General features: G+C 42.1%; 1 protein-coding gene across 14 annotated transcripts in view; it reads left to right on the top strand.

The window, feature by feature from the left end:
* Window positions 1-21,783, top strand: part of FNBP1 (formin binding protein 1) — a 157,342-nt gene that overhangs the window by 34,615 nt on the left and 100,944 nt on the right. For 12 of the 14 annotated variants that reach the window (XM_075015794.1, XM_075015791.1, XM_075015795.1 and 9 more), the window contains one exon: window positions 16,469-16,584. The exons of the other annotated variants lie outside the window; for them this stretch is intronic. In XM_075015794.1, coding sequence (XP_074871895.1) covers window positions 16,469-16,584 — 116 coding nt within the window. The remainder of the gene's footprint in view (window positions 1-16,468; window positions 16,585-21,783) is intronic. 14 annotated transcript variants of the gene reach the window in all.

Genomic DNA, 21,783 nt, shown 5'->3' with positions numbered 1-21,783 from the left:
TGGGGAGGTGTTTTACTGAAATCCCCCTTGCTGCAATTTTAGCCTGTAATAACAAACAATAACAAAATCTTGTCCTTCCTCTTCATAACAAGCTTTTATGTACTTGAAAACTGCTGTGTTCCCCCTCAGTCATGGGTGGTGGGTAAACCACAGGCTCAGGGAAGCTAGCCCCTCGCTTAACCCACTCCTCCTGCTCCCTTTCTCTGTCGGAAGCCTGGGTAATTGTGTTTGCTCCCTCTGAAGCATGTTGCACCAGGCACTGTCAGAAGATAAGATATTGGGCTCGATGAACCATTGGTCTGATACAGTATAGGCACTCTGATGTTCCTCTGCTCTTAGAGGCTAAAACACACTCAATCCTCTTCCTATTTCCCCGGAGTGGGGTGGGGATGGGGGCAGGGGAGAGAAGGAAGAGCACAGTACTGTGGTTTTTTGTTTTTTTTTTTTAAACTAGTTAAACAATTCTGATTAACACTAACTATGTCCCAGTAGGATTCAGCAGTAGCAGCCTTTGCGCATTTTGTGAATCTGATTGCCGCTCTCTGGATACTGTGGTCCAGATTCTGCTTTTCCTAGTGTGCATCAGTGAGAAAATAAGACTTCATATGTAATAGCATTTCTGGGATATGACTTCTTAACTCAACATAAATAACTAAATGTATGCAGAAAAAGACTGTGATGAAGGTTGAATTTAATAGGATAGTTGATGTTTCTGTTGGACTTCTGACATTAACTTTTTTTTGTGTGTTTAAACAGGAAAAAGTCATATATTGCACTTTGAATTTTATTTTGTGTTATAGCACATTTAAAAATAAAACCCAGAACCATTCTGAGACATCTTGTGTGAATTTTAGAAGCAAAATTTTTTGCTCAGAAAGGAATATTTATTTCCAAATAGGGTGTGTGTTAGCCGGTTCTCATTGTGGTAAAACCTCAGTGCCAATTTCCGTATTTGAGGGAGACAACTATTTCAGCGTTGTGTTCTATGAAAAATGCCTTTAGGCATTACAAGGGGAATATATTTATTTAGGGGTATCTTCCTATCTTTTGGTGCCTTATAGATGAACAGATATTTTGGAGTATAAGCTTTTGTGGGCAACTGACCTGATTTCTCCTCTCTTGATGTTCAGAACTCCACATTAACTGCTGATAAATGGACCATATCCTCCGTAACTGAACAGACCTTGTCAACTCCGGCCTTCCCCTTGACCGAGACTCCCTCTTTAAACCCTCCTCTGGAACCGTCCAGTCATACAACTGATGAAGTAGATCTTTGTCCATGAAAGCTTTTGCTACAAAATATATGTCAGTATATAAGGTGCCACAGGTGGTCTTACTGCTTCTGAAGATACAGACTAACTGAGCTACCCCTCTCATACTTCCCATCTTTGTGGATGTTCTCCTGAGTAACTCCTATTAGTACTACCTCCTCTTTTAATGTTGGCACTTATTTACATAAGGGATCAAGATCAAAATCAAACTCTCTTTTTGAAGTCAAGTGAGTCCTTAATTTCAATAGGAGCGAGGTCCGATCCTTGTTCCCTTAATACACGTTTTTTTGAAAAATTTTACCAGGTCCAGCACAAGAGTGTGTGCCATCATATAACAAGACATCCAAAATACGTAACCCACTCACCCATGCAACAGTATATGTACATAAGGCAGGTGCACAATCTCACTTGAGAATCCAGGATGCTCTCACACATACATGCTTCTCACAAAACTTTCCTCTTTTGTCTGAAATATGGGCATCACTCTGTTCTCTCTCACACAGCAGATGGCCACCCATCCTTGCTATTTATTATCTACTCAGTGCCTCCTGATACAGCCATCATTCCTTTCAGTCACCGTTCACCCTCAGCTTGTGAGTTCTCTCTTCTGCCTCACCAGCAATTTCAGATCCTAGGCCTCCAGTCACATCTTAAGCGTTCCACAGAGGGCTGGCGCCACAGCTCTCTTCTGAGCTGCTCTGTTCGTTGTTGTTTTATCACCTCTTCAGCATAAGTGAAAGGAAAAATAAAATGAAGCTAGAAGGAAGGGGATTGGTCTTGACAGTAAGGCAGCACAACAGGGCAGCTCTTGGCATGGCCTCCTTTAAACTGGGGTAAGGAAGAAAGTACTGACTGGGCCCAAGAGAAATAGAATTTAATTCTCTATGGGCCTAAGGTAAGAGAAGCTCAAAGCAGAAAGATTCAGAAGGGGGTACGGCAGCTGCTCCTCCACTCACTCACCGGCTGAAATAAGGAGTTGAGTTAATCCAAGAACATACAATGTGCTTAGAACAGAATGTTTTTCTACCCTTAATTTGTAGGATGTTAGGGAGATTAAAGGCATTTTTTGTTCTTCACGTTGAGATTTGCCCAGTAAAGCAGCAAAGAATCTGATTTTTTTTTTTTTAAATACTCAGATCAAGATTAATTAATCTAGCATATTTGGATGTACCCAGAAATAGTTAAACGCCTGTTAACCTTCACGGAACACAACATCAGGGTTAAAGACTCTGGGGGTGGTGTGTGTGGGGGGGGGTAGCAGTACAGTTGATGTGTTCTTGCAAGGGGTTTTAATTTATTGTAGACATAGCTCTAGAGTTAGACATTAGAGTGATCTGTCAACAGAAGGTACTGTGGGAAGAGCTCTTCCAACAAAACGTGGGTTGACAGAGTGTGTCCACGCACAAAAGAGGATTGAAAAGGTGATCTGCTCTGATTATAGAGAGCAGGCACACAGCCCAGCTGCTCTCTTGACAGAACAGACCTTGGAACTTTGTCAGACAGGGTCACGTGGCTGGCAAGCACTTCCTCCCTTGGGTGATCAGGTGGCCATGGCCACTAATCACAGCCATCCTCCACCCCTGGGGGCCCACGCCTGACACCGGGACTGAGAAGCACACCCTCAGTGCCCCAGGGCTACACCTGTGTTTGCTCCCTTGGGTGATCAGGTGGGTCTGAAGGTGTACCACCAGTGCCGACAGGTGGGACTGCCTCGTCAAGGGACAGTTGGACAACCAGCAGTGGCTCCAGAACTTCTGAATGAGGAAGAACACCTTTGTGGAGCTCTGCGCCTAGCTTGCCCCTGCCTTCCACAGACTAGACACCCAGATGTGGCCTGTCATCCCCCTGGAGAAGCGAGTCACCATTGCCTTCTGGAAGCTTGCCATTCCGGACAGCTACCACTCCCTCGGAAGCCAATTCGGTGTGGGGAAGTCCATCGTTGGGGTTGTCCTCATGCAGGTAAGGCACTCTCTGGCTGCAGGCCCTGCACAGAGGTGGGTGGGCCCTCTCCCCTGGGTTTAGGGGAACCCTCAGTTGAGGGGTGCAAGGGGTGGGGTTGGGGGGAAAGCCCCATCCCTGGGGGAGAGACCTTGAAGGGGGATGCTTGGTGATAAAGGGGAATGGGAGGGCATGGGAACAGGACTGGCGGACATGGGCTTGGGAACGACTTATGGCCCAATCTGATGCTGCTGCCACTGCCACCACCATCTGACAGGCCTGTTGGCTTAGACACCTGTAGTCACCACCCCCACACTTCCTGCCACCATCTTCCCCCCCGAGTACCCTACCCCCCACCCCCGGTCCTGTCCCTCCAGCCCCAGTGCCCTGACCCAAGGCTTGCTTCAGCTCCTTCAGAGAGTGATGGCCATGGCCAGCACCCCTGCTCGCCAGGCCTCCCCTGCTCCCCAAGCCAAGCCCAACGCTGCAGCAGCCTCCCCACCAACCTCTATACCTTCCTATGTTCCAGGCCCCACGCCAGCCCCAACAGAGACCTTGGACCCACAGCGGAAGGGGATCCTGTGACCAATGCCACTGGGGGCCCTGCTCCTCCATGGGTCCACAGCCTTCACTGGTCTGACACCCCCGCCATCCCAAGCCTCCCAGCCACATTCGGCTGCACCCCCAAGCCCCCCGATGCTGTAGATAGTTATATATCCTTGCAATTTGTATATGAATGTGTAAAAAAAAAAAAAAAATAAATAAACCTTGTGCAAAACATTTATCTTTGTTCAAGTAAACACATTATTTGTTCATCACCACTGCATCCCTCTTTATTGGAGTGGGTCAGGGAGCAGTGAGTAGGCAAAGGAAAGGGTCATGGTGAGGTTGTGGTGGGGCTGCAGGCCAGATGCCCCCACCGGGGTGTCCTGGGGGAGGGTCCTTGGGACAAGCTCTCCCACAGAGCCTCCCAGATCGGTACCCCATTGTTGTGGGCCCAGTGGACTGGGGCTGCGCCTGGCTGTTCATAGCTGTGGCCGGCGTCTGCCCCCAATTCCAGGAGGAAGGCTTCCCCCTTCTCCTGCACAATGTTGTTGAGTTTATAACAGTCGGCAACCACTTGGGGGACACTGTGCTCTCCCATGTCCAGCCAGGTCAGGAGGCACCTCAACAGTGCCTTCAGGCAGCCAAGGCACACTCAACTTGGTTCCATGCCTGCTTTAGGTGGGCATTAAACAGTTCCTGGGTTGGGTACAGGTGGCCGGTGTAAAGCCTCATGAGCCAGGGCATGAGGGGGTAGGCAGCATCCCCCACCATGTACAAAGGCATGTCCATGTCCCCAACTGCCAGCTCCCAGCGAGAGATGTAGGTGTCTGCTGCCATCCCCCAATACAGGCCGGAGCTGCAGAACACCCATGTGTCATGTGCCTGGCCCGACCACCTGATGTAATTGTTCAGGAACCATTCCAGGTGGTCAACAAGGGCCTGCAGCACAATAGACCACATGGTGGTCCAGGGCACAGATGATGATGTGGGTCCTGTTAATCTCTTCAAAGCAGTTTGAGAACCCTAGAGTGGTGAAGCCAGCCACGATCACGTCCAGGTCTGTGATATGGACAACCCTCCTGAGCAGGAGCGTACTGATGGCTGTCACTACCTGCAAGGGGAGAAGACCAAACACACACACGAGGAACTGAAGGAGGATGCTTATATATTTTCTACTAACCATTACTTTCTGAATGGTTCTTGCAATATTATTATACATTTGACTTATTACTGTATTATTTATTTGCTTGAATACTGTTACATATGGACATAACTTTAACGTAGGTCCTTGAGCATCTAAACTCATGTACTTTGTTTGCACTTCGTTACCTGGAGGGACTTAACAGACTTTCATTGCCTTGTTAATTTAAAAAAAAAATCTGCTGTTACTAAAATACTAACAGACAGAACCGTGCTAGTCTATGTACTCTCAAAACAAAAGAGCAGTCCGGTAGCACTTTAAAGACTAACAAAATAATGTATTAGGTGATGCACTTTCGTGGGACAGATCCACTTCTTCAGATCATAGCCATACCAGAACAGACACAATTTTAAGGCACAGAGAACCAAAAATAGTAATCAAGGTTGACAAATCAGAAAAATATTATCAAGGTGAGCAAATCAGAGAGTAGAGGGGCAGAAGGCGTGGAGTCAAGAATTAGATAAAGCCAAGTATGCATAAGAGCCCCTATAATGACCTAGAAGATTTCCATCCCAGTTCAAACCACTTGTTAGTGTCGAATTTGAATATAAAAGAGAGTTCAGCAGCCTCTCTTTCCAAACTGTTGTGAAAATTCCTCTTCAGTATCACGCAAACTTTCAGGTTATTAACAGAATGGTCCATTCCATTAAAGTGCTGACTGACAGGTTCGTGAATCAGGAGTGTTTTTATGTCTGTTTTATGCCCATTAATTCTTTGTCTAAGTGAGTTTGAAGTCTGTCAAATATACAAAGCATCTGGGTATTGTTGGCACGTGATGGCATATATGATGTTAGTTGAGGAACATGAGAATGTGCCCGTGATTCTGTGAATAAATTGGTTAGATCCAGGGATGGTATCTCCAGAATAGATATGTGGACAAAGTTGGCAATGGGCTTTGTTGCAAGGAAAAGTTCCAGGACTGGTGTTCCTGTGGTATAGACTGTGGTTGTTGGTGAGAATCCTCATAAGGTTGGGAGGTTGTCTGTAGGAGAGAACAGCCCTGTCACGTAGGGCCTACTGGAGTGTGGCATCCTGATTAAGGATAGGTTGTAGGTCTTTAATAATGCATTGCAGTGGTTTGAGTTGGGGGCTGTAGGTAATGACCAGTGGTGTTCTGTTCTTGGCCTTTTTGGGCCTATCTTGGAGTAGCTGGTCTCTGGGTATTTGTCTGGCCCTGTTGATTTGTTTTTTTATTTCTCCTGGTGGGTAATTCAAGTTTATGAATAGTTGGTAAAGATCTTGTAGTTTTCGGTCTCTGTCAGTAGGATCAGCGCAAATGCGATTGTACATAAGGGCTTGACTGTAAACAATGGATCTATTGTGTGTGCAGGATGGAAGCTAGAAGTGTGTAGGTAAGTATAGCGATCTGTGGGTTTCCAGTAGAGTGTGGTACCGATCAGCCCATCTTTGATTTTTATGGTAGTGTCCAGGAAATGTATCTCTTGCGTGGAGTAGCCAAGGCCTAAATTGATGGTGGGGTGCAGATTGTTAGCGTGTCTGTGGAATTCTTCTCGAGTCTCTATACCATGGATCCAAATCATAAAGATGTCATTGATATATCGTAAGTAGAGGAGGGATAATAGGGGACGAGAGCTGAGGAATCATTGTTCCAGGTAAGCCAGAAATATATTAGCATATTGTGGGGCCGTGCGGGTGCCTATAGCAGTTCTACTAATTTGGAGATATAAATTGTCCCCAAATCAGACATAACTGTGGGTGAGAACAAAGTTACAGAGGTCAGACACCAGATTGGCTGTGGTGATGTCAGGGATGGTACTGCTGATTGCTCGTAATCCGTCTTAATGTGGAATATTAGTGTACAGAGCCTCTGTGTAATTTAAAAAAAATCTTACAACACTGTGATGTAATTTTGTGATCTTCTCTTGTATTTTTTTCCTGAGGAATGAGTAAGGATACTGATGTGGTAAAAAAGTGTGATGGTCAAAGATGAAAATACCCTTACAGTAGCAATCCTTCAATTTTTTTCATTTTTTCCTGGTTTTGGAAAACAAGACTCTTTTGTGATCTAAGGTAGAACCTCGGGGCATCAAAATTTAAAGAATTAGAAGTTTCCTTAAGTGCTCTTAATCTGTCCTATTCACAGTTCTATTGCTGGGGTACTGAGAGTGATACAGAAATACTAAGTATTGCTTGGTTAATTTCCTCTTATTAGTTCTGAATCTGCAACACAGTTTGAAGGGTTTCTTAAATGTCCCATGATTGTACTGCCACCATTGCAGCTTCACCAGAACAATGGGATCAATAGTGTAGAACAGAGCAACCACTCGTGCTTTAAACACTGATATCCAAATTTGCTTCATGCTGGTCTGGATTGATGATGTAATTTTGCAGATTCCATCAGACTCTGATATCCTTCCTTCAGGAATTAATATTTAATTTGCAAAAAAAATCAAGGGCCATACTCCCTCCTGGCATAAATTCAATAACTTAATAAAGTTGGAATGGAATTTGCCTTCCAGTCTTTAGCCTTTACATCTGTGAAGGAATCTACCAAGTGTGAACTGAGTATGGCCTATGAAGTGCTATCTACCTGGGTCTTCAGATGTCTGGAAATAACAGGAAGAGAAGTGCAATCTACTCCATTCATCAGAGTGGGTAGGGGGCTGAAATGTAATGACAAATAAAGGCCCCAGTCATATATCTGTTTTGCATGGATGTGAACATTAACTATTTCAGTGCTGATCAAATCACTTTAGATCACAAAACAGTAACTCTAAGCCTGGAACCAGTCCCTGCAACAAACCCTGCTGCCAACTCTGCTCACATTTCTACGCCAGCGATATCATCACAGGACCTAACATCAACCATGCCATCAGGGGCTCCTTTACCTGCACACCTACTAATGTAATATATGCCATCATATGCCAGCAATGCCCCACTGCAATTTACATTGGCCAAACTGGACAGTCTCTTTGTAAAAGAATAAATAGACATAAATCAGACATCAGGAACGATAATGTCCAGAAGCCTGTGGGAGAGGTCTTCAGTCTCCCTCGACACTCAGTAGCAGATTTAAGGGTGGCAGTCCTGAAACAAAGAAACTTCAGAAATCAAATGGAGAGAGAAATCTCTGAGCTGCAAGTTATTTGCAAATTTGACTCCATTAACCAAGGCTTCAGCAGAGACTGGGAGTGGCTCGCACCTTACAAAAGGAGCTTCTCTGCCCTAGGTGTTTACACTGACAATGGGCCATATCCTATTTCTCTCTCACACACACACACACCCACCCACCGGTCTTATCTGACCTCTTTTTTCCTCTCTCCAGACATACTACTGATAATGGCCCTTTTCAACCCTGACTGAATAGACCTTGTCAGCTCTGGCCCTCCTTTTTACTGGGACCCCACTCTTTAAATACCCCTCTGAAACCACACCCCCACTCACACGTCTGATGAAGCAGGTCTTTGCCCATGAAAGCTTATGCTCCAAAATATTTGTTAGTCTATAAGATGCCACAGGACTTCTTCTTGTTCTCAAGGATACAGACTAACACGGCTACCTCTCTGGTTCTTAAAAGATGGGTGATCTTACGAAGCTGATCTCCACATGGCATGAGGAGTTATCTTTCCATATAGCCAGAATTTGGGAAAAATAAATCACTTTTTTTTTTTTTAAAGCAAGCTAGTATTAGGTAAATTGGTAGTTGATATCTCTGTAGCTTTGTTGCAACTGTGTTTGTCCCAGGATATTAGAGCAGTGGTGGGCAATGTGCAGCCCACGGGTCACATGAAGCCCATTGGGTTCTATATGTGGCTCATGAGACGTTTTGTTTTCCATTACCATGTGCAGGGTTGCCAGATTCTGCTGGTTTTCATCCATGTAGGTTTTTTCCTACCAGTATTACACACCTTAAGGTGAGGGCACGTGAAATGAGGTGTGTGTTTATAGCACACAGCATTACAAGAGCCATGCACTTCCTCTCCATCCAATCAAAGCACTGTTATGGTTCATTTGCCATCCTATGAAAATTCTAAGTACACGAGAGCAGTTAGCAAAACTACCTTATCCTGCGAGATTGTCCTGGTTACAGCTATCTTGTGGCCCATTGAGATGAAGGAGAGTTACTCATGGCCCACTCACTAGCCTGGGTTGCCCTTCACAATATTAGCAAGACAAAATGGATGAAGTAATCTCTTTCCATACTGAAAACAAAAAGCAGTCATGTACCACTTTAAAGACTAACAAAATAGTAGGAAAAGTGTGCTTTATGGATTTTTTTTGTCTTGTATTATTAAAGTCCTGCAATTTGGCATCTTGTGTGGATATTTGTTTATTAATGAGAATTTCAAGATTTTGTTAGTCGTTAAAGTGCTACATGACTGCTTTTTTGTTTTGTGAAGACAGACTCACATGGCTGCTCTGTGATTATTTACAATAGTGAAAGAGACGAGCTTTTGAGCTACACAGAGTTTTTCTTCAGTAATCATACATTTTGAAAGAGACCTTTCAAGGTGAAGTGGGCCAGTTAACCCCTCTGCAGTCACAAGACAAAGAGGGGAGTTAATGGGCTACAGATTGTTGTAGTAACACTGTGTGTCATTTTAAAGTAGTTATGCGGGTTTCTTTTGAGGGCAAGAATGCCACTGTGATGGGTTAAAGTCACAGAAATCCCTTTAGAGTTGTACCCTGGTGTGTTCATCATGCCATTGATGCTTGCTTTCCTGCCCTCTGTGGTACCCTACCATCCTGTCCTGCTGGGTCAGATCCTCTGATCTCCCGCAGACAAAGCACAGAGTTACTGCCCCCATGCAGAACAGAACAGGTGCTGAACTGGCTCAGCCCTGGAAGGGCTCAGCACCCAGGAAACCAATACCCCAAACTGACCAGAACACCAAACAAATCTTCCTTAAGGTTAGATATGGAGTGTTGGTTTTGCAAATATTGTTTTTACTTGTATTACTTGTCTGTATGAGTTCCTTAGAGCGCATGGTGATATGGATTGAAATACCCATAAACTGTTGCTTTAATTTCAAAATGCTGACTGATGTTGAAAATCTTTATTTTTCTTTACTGCGGAAGAAACTTCATAGTTTTTGTTTTTGTTTTTTTGCCTCATTGCTTTGTTCTGCATCATCTTTTCTTACTTCTTCCCTTATTCCCAAGCTTTGCTGTTCTAGTGACTCTGATTGTTTAACCTTGGAGCAGTGATTAAGGGACTATCTACACCAAAATCCAAGGTGTGATTACAATTTAGGTAGATATAACCATGCTTGCATTTCTAAAAATATCACTGTAGATGTGGCGACAGGAGTCCTTGTTGTGCTTGAATAGCCTGAGCAGATGCCCAGGCCACCACATCTGCACTGCTATTGGTAGTAATATTTGCCTGCATATGTCTGTCTGGGCTGCAGTCACACCTTAGATCTCAGTACAGGTATTCCCTAGATTTTTATCTTCTGATCTTTTGGTGATTAGAATAAAACGAGGGAAACCAAGTCTGTGTGACTGCTTATAGTCTGAGCATTGGCAGCGTAAACAGCTTGCAGCAGAGCTGTGAATAGAATGCATAGTGTTGACATTACTTTGGATTGTGATAAAAATACTTCAGAAGCACGATCAGAAACAGAATAGTTAGAAACACACAGTGCTATAGGGTATAGATTTTCATAGCTGCTTAAGAGATTTACATCCCCAGTTCCCATTCAAGTAAGTGACTAAAGGACTACTCTTTCCTCTCGTGATTTCTTCTTATAGTAATAATGATCTCCACTGATAGGTATGTCACAGTAAAAATGCAAAGACATAGTCCCCAGGTAACCTAAGGTATGAGTTGTGCAAGTTTCTACCACACTTAGCCACATAGTTTAGCTTGTAGATTCAGGCCCTTAGTTTATAAGCTTTTGGGGGATGGTGTAAATGAAACTGGGGAAGTCCCGATGGTTCTACATGGATATCAGAGCCCAAGCCCATCTTCAGGAATTAGGGCCTAATGTTGCACAGTATGACAAGTCGGCACAATAAAAGAAGAAATGGAGTGGGGTGAGAAAGAACAAAGGGTATAGTAGAACGAGTAGGCAGTTACTAATTTAGGCATGTGCATATCCTGTTCATTCAGTGAAAAGTGTTATCTTCTTCTTCTAAGATATTTTTACTCAGTTCTTGTGGGCAGCATGGAAGAAATGAATCTGAAGGAGAGTTTTGAATGAGGGGAAATTTATGGTCTGGGAGACCATAGCACAAAAGGGTATACAAAAACTCATGCAGATGACGGAGGGAGATAGGGTAATAGAGGTATCCTCATTAATTCATTGTCCTGCTAAAATCAGTACTCTGTGTAAAGCAATTGCTGGTTCAGGGAGAAAAAATTGATGATGCTATTAGAAAATAATCATAGAACCATAGAGCTGTAAGGGACCTCAGCAGGTCATTGAGTCTAGCCCCTGGCCTAAAGCAGGATCAACCCTAACTAAAGCATTCCAGCCAGGACTTTGTCAAGCTAGGACTTAAAAACCTCTAGGGATGGAGATTCCACCACCTTTCTTGGTAATGCATTCCACTGCTTCACCACTTCACCACACTCCTAGGGTCAAACCGTTTTTCCTAATATCCAACCTACACTCCCCGCCTCTGTAACTTTAGATCTTTGCTCCTTGTTCTGCCATCCGTCACTGTTGAGAACAGCCTCTCTCCATCCTCTGTAGAGCCTCCCTTCAGGAAGTTGAAGGCTGCTGTCAAATCACCCCTCACTCTTTTCTTCTGCAAACTAAATAAGCCCAGATCCCTCAGCCTCTCCTCGTAGGTCACGTGCACCAGCCCTTTAATCGTTTTCCTTGCCCCCTGCTGGACCTAAGCTTGGGTTCTTTTCATTGCAAAGAAACAAGTGGGGAGATGACCTTTTTTCGTAATTGTGGTCCTCTGCTATGGCCTTCTCACAGTGCATTATGTCCACTACATCCTTTCTTTGGTCCTTATTTGTTTTGTGGATTGTGCAGGGAATATGAAGGACTCCATTCTTAAACCCATTTCAGAGAGAGAGAGAGAGGTGTGTGTGTGTGTGTGTGTGTGTGAGAGAGAGAGAGAGAGAGAGAGAGAGAGAGAGAGAATTAGACATCCAGCTTTCATTGGCTTTCAGTGAGACATAGCCATCTAACTCTTTGTGCATTGGAAAATCTGCACCCTTAACATTTCAAATTGTACAAGATAGGCAGCATTGTAGCTGCTTGAGGTTGACTGTTTTACTGTTGTTAATTAACTGCTGCCAGTATGGTCATGATAGTTACTGTTCTGTTTGGAACAACAGCATTTAGGAGTCAGGAAGAAAATTAGAAAATGACCAAATTTAATGAAAAAAAAACTGTGTAAGAGGAAAGTACAGAGCTTTCAAAAAACACCTCCTTCAGAGCTCTCCAGAAGGCTATTAACTGAGGTATGCCAGCATGTGGTATGATCTCTGAAGAACAGTGATAGAAGTCCTATTATTGGAGACATTTTAAAACAGGACTGAGCAAAGCAGTGCAAAACGTATGGTAGAGAAGCATCCTGTAATGTCTGAGTGATAGAGAAAATTGCCATTTTGGCTATCTTTTCAGATTCTAAGTAGTGTTAACAAAGTTCACCAGTGAAAGCTCACATTAGAAACTCTAAATCAGCATTTTTCAACCTGTTTTCACTTGCCAGCCCCTAAAATAGTCAGAGATGCTGACCTGTTTGAAAACAGTAGGCTTTCTGTGAACCCTTAGGGATCTGGAGACTGCAGATTGAAAATTACGGTTCTAAATCATCAGAACAAATATTCGTTGCCCGGATTGTATCTGGAGGGTAAACACTGTTGCTAACAGCTTCTGAAATCTTCCTTTTCCAAATTAAATCTTTTAGTGATATTTTAAAGACTGTAGCTTTAAGGATTACACATTTTTAAAAGCTGTAATTTGTTATCCAGTAATTTACCTATGGTAATAGTTCTGTGCTCCTGAGAACCACTTCCTGAACAAATAGGTGGGACAATGAGGATGAATAGGTTTTTAGAGTCCTTTCTCTCACAGCACCACTTGTCTTTCAAGACATCATTCGTCTGTATTGTTGGCAGCACAATTTGTCCTATCTTCACTATCCCTTGATATTTTTCTGCCTCCTGAAGGATAAAATATGCACCCACACTCATGTTATGAAGAGATTACACCCAGACTGGTGCTTCTTTATTCACTTTACAGCTGGAACTGCTAATACTTTTGAGTGACAAAGGGGTTGCAACTTTCATCTCTAATAAAGAGTGCAGTAAACAGCCAGAGTTCATCTTGTTTTCATCTGGTTTATGGATCTCAGTGCTTGCAACCCGTGGTTTATTTTTTTGGGCTCAGGTTCCCAGCCATACTGCTGCAGGGTCGGCAGGGGCACCAGCCCCTGCCTTAGTGGGGCAAGCTGGGACTCCAGCTCCCACCCCACTGTGCAGAAGGGTGCAGGGGCTGTGGCTCCCAGCCTCACGTCCTCTTCCTAGCCCCTGCACTGCTGCAGGGTTGATGGGGGCCCTGGCTTGGGGTTTTGGTGCAGGGGCTCCAGCCAGGGGGGGAACATTAATACGTATTGCTCCAAGAAAAGACCCTGCTTGCAACTGTTTGTTCCAATCATAGCTCAAGCCACTGGCAATTATCTCTATTTCCTGTCTATTTATAAAGTTAGTATTTTCTTTAACGCCGCTAGTATCTTTAACTTTCCAGGCAGCTGCCTGCACTGCAGCATTTCAGCCAGTCCGTTGTGTTGCACAGAATGGAATTCTCTTTTCCTAAACTAGACTTGGGCAGGCAACGCAAAGTCAAACAGCAGATTGGACTAATTTATGGGACAGCAGACCAGACTTGTTCAGACACATGGAGTTACCAGGTTTTTCATATTCTGATTAAAATGGTATTCCAAAAATAGGGTGTTAAACAAACTGATCAGACTTAGAAGGGAGAGCAAGGTGATCACCTCCTGAAGGTGAACTTGCTGTATCTTTGTGATCGTTCAGCACATTTTGCGTTTTTCAAAGGGTAATATCTCTTCGTGTCCTTGGGGAGTTGGCGAAGAATATGATTCCTCCTCTTTGAAAAGGGTACAAGAGGTATGGTTGGTCGCTAAGCTTTGCTGTTAGTATAGCGTACCGATCAGAGTGCTGTGACTTGCATAAATTTGGACTAGAATTTCTCCAGAAAGTTTGGGGGACTGGATGTGTAACATACTATTGAGATTTATTTAGGAATGGTTTATCTTGTGGACTAGTATGGAATGTTCTAGCTGGCAGTGCTCTTTGGTAGAAACCTTAAGAGACAGACAATGGATCAAGTTCTGCTCTCTGGTACACATCTGCAATCCCATTGACTTCAGCAGAGGTTATATGGTTGCCATTGTGAGCTAAAGGTGGAAATTACACCTCTACTCTTTCTGACCTGAATTGCCTCTGAGGAGAGGAGAGGTTGGTTGTTGTATCCATCCGATCTTTTTGGAGGCTTCTGAAGTTAAGGGGTTGTCTACAGACAAACTTGTACCACTTTAGGTAACTTCTGCCACTCCCACTGCAGTGTAAATGGTGGTACTGTATTTTGGGTTAAGGATACCTTATTTTGGTTTGAGAGTGCATTATTTTAGTTTAGTGAGACTCTATTCCTAGTCAACTTAAATAGGAATCAGCCTCCGTGAAACCTGTTGCTTCAGTTTAACTAAATCACTTTAAAATTGCACGGTAAATTAAGCGAGTGCAACTCCTCAAGTAGGTAAACACTGTGCCTGAGAATAGATAATTCCTGTAAGTTATATTAACTAGCTACTTTATAAAATTCTGTATATTGGTGGTTTTTGACCTGAGTCAAATCTGTCAGCCAAGAAAGCAGTAAGATTAGCAACCAGTGTAACAGCTTCCATTATGCAAGACCAACTTACTATACCCAGAGAGAAATAATTCATATTTTGGTAGCCATATGTTACGCTGCCCCAAATGTAGTCTGCTTAGAAGCAAAATATTAGTGCACTGCAGTAGACTTTGTGGGAGTGCAGTCTGTTATTCTCTTCTGCTAATCAACGGAAGTGGGTTTTTTCAGTCTGTTGCTGATGTTTGCTGATTATTTTACAAACCAAAAGTTACACAGTGCCAAATCTTCTATTGATGTAAAATGGCATAGCTACTTTGACCAAACTGGAGCGACATCAGTTTGTTAGCTGAGGAACTGACCTCAAACCTGTTTAGATATGGAGCTTTCATAAGACATGGAACTAAAATACAGAGATTTGAAGAGCTTGTGAGCTAGACAAGATAAATAATGGATTCGTATTGCATTTCTGTCAAGGTAAATATGCAAGGAAGTCATATTAGTGAGATGCCTTTTCAAGTTGTTATACATGTGCTGCTAAAATGCTATCTATTGCAGCTTAGTATGGACTTTACCAAAAAGATAGTAAGGATTTAATTTTAATTTTACCCCAATGTGCTCTTTCTCTACTTAATTCATTTTTGGCAAGCTGTGACTATTGCTCTGTACCACTCAGTTAGGAACATAATTAAGATGCTCATTCTAACCCTCAGCTGCATTTTGTTATACTGGAGGAAATTAGGCTTGTGTTAGATTTTGTGTTGTGAACCATATATTCAGAAGACCAGATCTGGGTAACATATGCTTGTGTATTGTGTTAGTGCAGTGAAACTAAACAGTAACTAATGTATGTAATGTCCAAGAGCTAGAATTTGAAGAGCTAAGATTTTTTTGCTTTAGATATTTAGTGACTGGAAAGAATTCTGTGTTACAATGATTTGGTAATTAATCTGGAAGAACTCTTGTCTAATCTTTTGGCTTCTGGGAAACTCCAGACTGACACATGGAATGCTTTTTGATGCACAAGACATATTGAAAACCATGTGATTTTGGGTGGCAGCAGTGTTTAAAAATGAAAGTAGCATCTATATGTAAATATGCATTTACAAGAAGGGCTTCTACAAATGGCGCTAAAGTAATTTTTTCGCATATCAGTTGTTTGTGTGTTTTCTGGGAAGTCAGTTGTGTTCTGTAGAAAGAAGTTCAATAAATGCCAACTGTTGGAAAGAAAATCTTGAGGAATGGCTCAACAAAGTTTAGATAATATCTAAGATGTGTTATCAACCTGAGGAAAAAATTAGTTGTTAGTTAAGAGTGGATCTCTGGTGAAAGAGCCATACATTTAGCTATCTGTAATTATAAGATTAATGCAGTCCTAAAGGCACAAATCTGCAAACATCTGTTCAAACATTTCTTGGTGTTCCGAAACTGTTTGTCACATGACAAACTCGACTTTCGGAAATGAACATATTGCATAAAACAGCACTTGGGTGTTACTGTCTCGGCCTCTCTAGAATAGGACTTGGCTAGGCTGTTATAAAAATCTGTGCTACTAAAAACCCAAAACAAAACAAAACAAAAAAACCCTAACTGTAATTATGGAAAATATTAACCATACTTTCTCTGCAGTGATGTGTCCTTTTGGGGGTTGTTGCTTTTTAAAGTTATGTTCAAACTCAATGAGACAAAACTATCTCTTTGGTTCACTGCAGGATCAGTTTGACAACTTAGAAAAACACACACAATGGGGAATTGATGTTCTGGAAAAATACATCAAGTTTGTAAAAGAAAGAACGGAGATTGAAATTAGCTATGCAAAACAACTTAGGTAAGTTGATATCTTTGTTTCAGAAGGACACAAGTAATGTGGTGAATGCAGTTAGATTGATTGGCACTTGTTAGGCTCTGTGTATATAACGTAGAACTCCAGTGTTACATATGCCTTGGGAAGAGATATTGTTTATAAGTCTGAAATATTCATAACTCTGAACAAAACAGGATGGTTGTTCTTTCAAACGCTTAACTGAATATTGACTTAATACAGCTTTGAAACTTTGCTATGCAGAAAATGCTGCTTTTAACTATCTGAATTTAAATGAAACCATCACAGAAACAGTTTCCTAATTTTGTCCATTTGTTTTTTAATTTTATTAGTTTACATTTAACAGTATTGTACTGTATTTACTTTTTTTGGTCTTTGTTGCTGCCTGATTCCATACTTCCAGTTCCAAGTTAGGTGTGTGGTTGACCAGTCAATTGGTAACTCTGAGGTTCTCTTGTATCTAGTTTACTTTCCCCTTCCTGTAGATCTTCATTTGTTTGGCTTTTAAGAATACTGTTTAGGACACAGAATGGATTGCTTAAACAGGAGAAAAGTAAAAGCGGAAGTTAATTTCACACATTTGGAAAACATTAGGGCAAATTCTTTGTCAAAGTAAAAGTGTCATGTATGTGGATAATTAACATCCTTTGTTTGTTTATGGTTTGTGGACTGAGTGCAAGGCAGTTCATGGAACTTTGTACATGATAGTAGAGAGAGGCTGGGTGAACAAGGGTGGTGAGAGTTTAGCCTAAAGGCTGAATTGAAACATTAAATTCAGCTGCTTTAAATCTCATTAGCAGTTCATGTGACGTTTAAGCCTAAAAAGCCTGCAGAATTGTGAATGCAGCTTGAATGGTGGAACTCTTAAGAAAGTCTCATGAGAACTTCCAGTTTAATGGTCAAAATCTCATGAGACTAGTGCCCCTCGTTAAGTATGTGAATATATCTGAGAAAGAACCAGAAAATAAGATTCTACTTGTTTACAGTCTGCACTGAACTGAGAGATTCAGATTGAAAGTCTTTCTTACTCCCAAAAGTCAGAGGTATTCAGATTTGAGATTCTAGTTCTAGCCTATGACTAAACCCAAGTCACAATACCCGTACAAAGGTTTTTGGTGTTCTTCTTGAATAGCTGTGTTTGAGAGAGATGGGTTATGACCTGTCATAGCTGTGTGACTTCTCATAAACAAGGACCTGTTGTATAATGAGCTTATGTCTAGCTAAAGCCCACCCTCAGGTACTTCTGCTGCTGAAGAAGGATGTATTTTTGCCCTTAGGGTGGATTGATTTAAATCAAGTCAGTTTAAATAACCAATTTTAATTGTGCTGCATTTATACTTGTCAGTGATTTTTTCATAAAGTTGACTCTCATTGATTGGTAACCATTAAAAGAGGCTGATTTGCGAATAATTGCAGTTCTTACACTAATTTGGTATTTCAGTTTGCTAACTCGGAAGATGTTATGTCTATGCACACATCTTTAATAGTAAATAGCTTAACTTACATTTGTTTGACTTATGTTCTTAGAAAATGGTGAGTGATGCATTTTATATTTTCTAGATGATATTGTACTTGTGATTTGTGTCAAACTGCATTTGAGTGACAATTCAAATGAATTAAAATGCACAAGAATGCCATTTGAGGCCTTTTTTTAAAATTATTATCTAAAAGGTTTCTTAAATGCGCTGGATAGATAAGAAAAAAGTTTTGCTTTGAAAACTAATTTGTTAAACAAAGGAAGTACTACCTTTACGGAACGTATTGAAATGATTGTTCTAGTTACCATGTTTGTCCTTCAGCATTTTAGAACTGTTGGGTTTCATCCTCTCACACTTAGCTTATCTTCATAGATGGAAAGAGGAAAACAAGCTTCCCTGCTTTTTCAGCTCTCTGAAAGTTTCATAACTTTGAATGAATTGGTCATTAAACTGAACTGGTTAAGTAAATTGAAATGAAGAAAACGTTTGCTTTACACCTGTGAATAGTTTGCTGAAATATTAAATCAGCATTTGACAGCAGTAAACTCTGGTCAGTGACTTCCTCCAGTTCAGTGGTTTGACTTTTTTTAAAAAACTTTGTAGCAAGCATGTAATGCTTTTTTTTTTCTTTTAATTGAAACAATTTTGATATAAGTTTAGACCTTAAAATAGGTTGTCATCACCTGACATTTAGTTTTTAGTGGGTTTATTTTTTTAAATCTATATTTATATAAAATAAATAGGCATTTTGGTGTTGAATTCCTTATGATAAGAATCTGTTATAAAGAGACTGGCAGCATGCCTCTGTGGGCCACAGCTGAGAATGTCAAATTCAAGAAAGACTGCAGAGAATAGGACACCCATAAACTGGCAATTATTCTATCATTAGAGTCAATACACCAAGGCAGTAATGACAGTGAACTGGTTAACAACAAGTCAAAAAGGCAATATCCTTAGGCATTTCAACTTTTGGCTTACCACAGAGATACTGAACTTGACAAATGATTACTGAAATCGGTTTAATCAGATGAAGAGTCCTTCCAATTCTACAGGAAAAGCCTCTTAGTTAGATCAATGAATAACTCAGATCCTATCAATAATCTTGCTGCTGCCATTCCTTTAGTAACTAAAACTAAAGGTTTAAATATTATATTATGAAAAAAATTATTTCTCACTGACTATTAGAGCTGTGGTTACAATTTCCAACTTTTATTTTTTTTATAGTCAAAACAAAACAAAACAACCAACCCTGCTGGCACAGTAGTGATGAATAATGAAACATATTTGTTTAATCCAACTGTTAATCCCTGTCATACGCCCTTTAATCCTTCGTGTGTGAAACTATGCTCGGCTTGGTGCTTTTCACACAGCCCCAAAGTTATTCTGCATATTCAGAAGTTCAAATGAGAAGGGCAACTGGACACATCAGGATTAAATGGGAACATCGACGTTTGAAATGCTAGGAAATGGCATGCTTTTTGGTTGGTGAAAACTCTTATTAGCATATTTAGTCTTTTGTGAACATTTTTCTTAGTCCCCACATCTGTCTCCTGTAATGGCCATGATTCACCACTGTGGTACCTCCTGCTGGTCCTTTAGGATTTAGCTCTTCATCAGCAGGGTGCCCTTGCCTGACTGGTGTGGCATTCATTGTTGCTCTCCACTCTCTCCATGCTCTTGTTGTCCGGAAACACATTGCTTTCTGGATTGTGGTATCCTCTTCAAGATGCTGCTCACCAGCTGTGTCCATTACAGTCTCTGGTCCCCTTCTGGGGATTTCAGTAGTCCTGCCTCCCCACCCCCACCACCCACCATAGCTAGCTGCAGCCTCTGTCTAGCTGTTCACCTCGGGGGCAAGTCACAGCTCATAATGACCACTATTAGTTGTGGCTAGGTATAGTACCAGGAGAAAGGGGAGAGACTCAGGCCTGCTCACTACTCTGACTCACTGCCCAGGGACTATCTGGCAGAAACCTCATCCTGCCCTACTCCTCTCTCCCTTGCCTGTCCCTCACTTCCTACGCCACTTCCCTGTGACACCTTGGACCTTTCTGGCCCTTGTATCAGGACCAGAATTCTGGCAAGTGTGAGGCTATGTCTGCACTGGAGCATAAAGTCAATCTTAAGGGAGTAAGGTTGATTTTAAAATATACCTGTCTTCACTACAAATATCATTAGGTTGATTTTTAAGGGGTTCTAAGGTCAATTTTTCTACTCCAGCTTTTTCATGAAGAGTAACACCAAATTTGAATTTACAAGGTTGACTTAATGCTAGTGTAGACACAGCGTTATGTAATTTGATTTTATTGGCCTCCAAAAGTATCCCCCAATGCCCCCAATGTGTCTGTTCTGACTATCGCATTCACCTATGCTGCTCTCCAGGTAAGCAGGAAGTAGGAAGCAGGAAGTAGGATCAGCCTAGATTCTCCGGCCTGCCTCTGCTCGATTCCCGACCACCACAGATCTGCCTAGTTCTTCAGATGCCCTCCACACTTTGCAGCTGCCCCCTACCGTGTGGCTGGCCCCTTTGCCTTGTAATGGCATGTGCTGGGGTAGGCTGTGGAAAAGTGATGTGAAAATGAATTTGGCAGTTTGTTTTCCGAAGGAGCAGGGAGTGAGCATAATGCACACTGGTATTATGACATCAGACACTTGTGACACAATTTTTTCCGATAACACACTGGCACAGAAACCCAGAATGCAACAGGGTGCAGGAACTGTTGGATAGGTGCCCACAATGCACTGCTGACACAGTTGAGCTTATCAAAGGTAATGGGGACACACTATGTTGACTTTCTAAATGTGTGGATACGCATAACTCGGCTTTATAAAATCTAGTGATATAAAGTCAACTTTGTTAAATGTGACTTTATTTCCTAGTGTAGACATAGCCTAAGGCTATGGTGCTCTTCTGGTCCTCAGAGCCTGCTCAACCCTTGTCTCCCTAGGTGTTTCCTGTCTTGCTGGGAGCTAGTCTTGCACCTTCCTTGAGCAGGATCCGACTGATTCAGCTCGTCTGAGCAGCTTCTTATACAGGGTTATTCTAGCAAGCTGCCCTTTGATTGGTTCCTCTGAGAGCCCTTTCCTTATTGGCTGGGGTGCTGCACAGGCTGCCTTCATCCCGCATTAACCTCTTCCCGGTGGGTATGGGCTGGTGGCCCTATTACACTCCCCATGAATGAAGAGCTTAAACTATATTAAGAAACAAGAGCGCAGGTATTCACAGTTTTAATGTGAAGAGACATGTGCAGATACAAAATTTGTATCCGTATCTGCAGAAATGAGCCTCAGATATTTTCATTCATGTCTGAGGATACAGTTGCTTGTGAATATAAAGCAGATATTTGCAGAGTTGAAGATACAAAATTTGTCTTTGCATCTTCATCTGTAGCTGCAAAAATGAGCCCCTGATGTTCACGTCCACGTCTTTAAATATAGATACCCGAAGATATAAAGTGGATTTCTGCACATTTGCAGGGTTCTGTTATTGTATAGGTTAACGTGGATCGAGTTTTCAGTTTCAGAGCATCCTTTATGGGAAGAGGCATAGAAGGTAATAGAGATGCCAATAACAAGGTGGAGTCTGGCTGGCCTCAGTATGTTTGTGCAAATGGTGAGGAACACCAGGAGACTCTCCATCTCTCATTTTGCATCCCTGTGTAGGATGTGGCCAGACCTTATTGTGGGAAGCACAGTCCCTACCCCCTTCTAGTACTCTGTATATGTT

Source organism: Carettochelys insculpta, chromosome 21, assembly GCF_033958435.1.
Source record: "Carettochelys insculpta isolate YL-2023 chromosome 21, ASM3395843v1, whole genome shotgun sequence".
NCBI classification, from domain to species: Eukaryota; Metazoa; Chordata; order Testudines; family Carettochelyidae; genus Carettochelys; species Carettochelys insculpta.
This window is presented reverse-complemented; position numbering and strand designations above follow the sequence as displayed.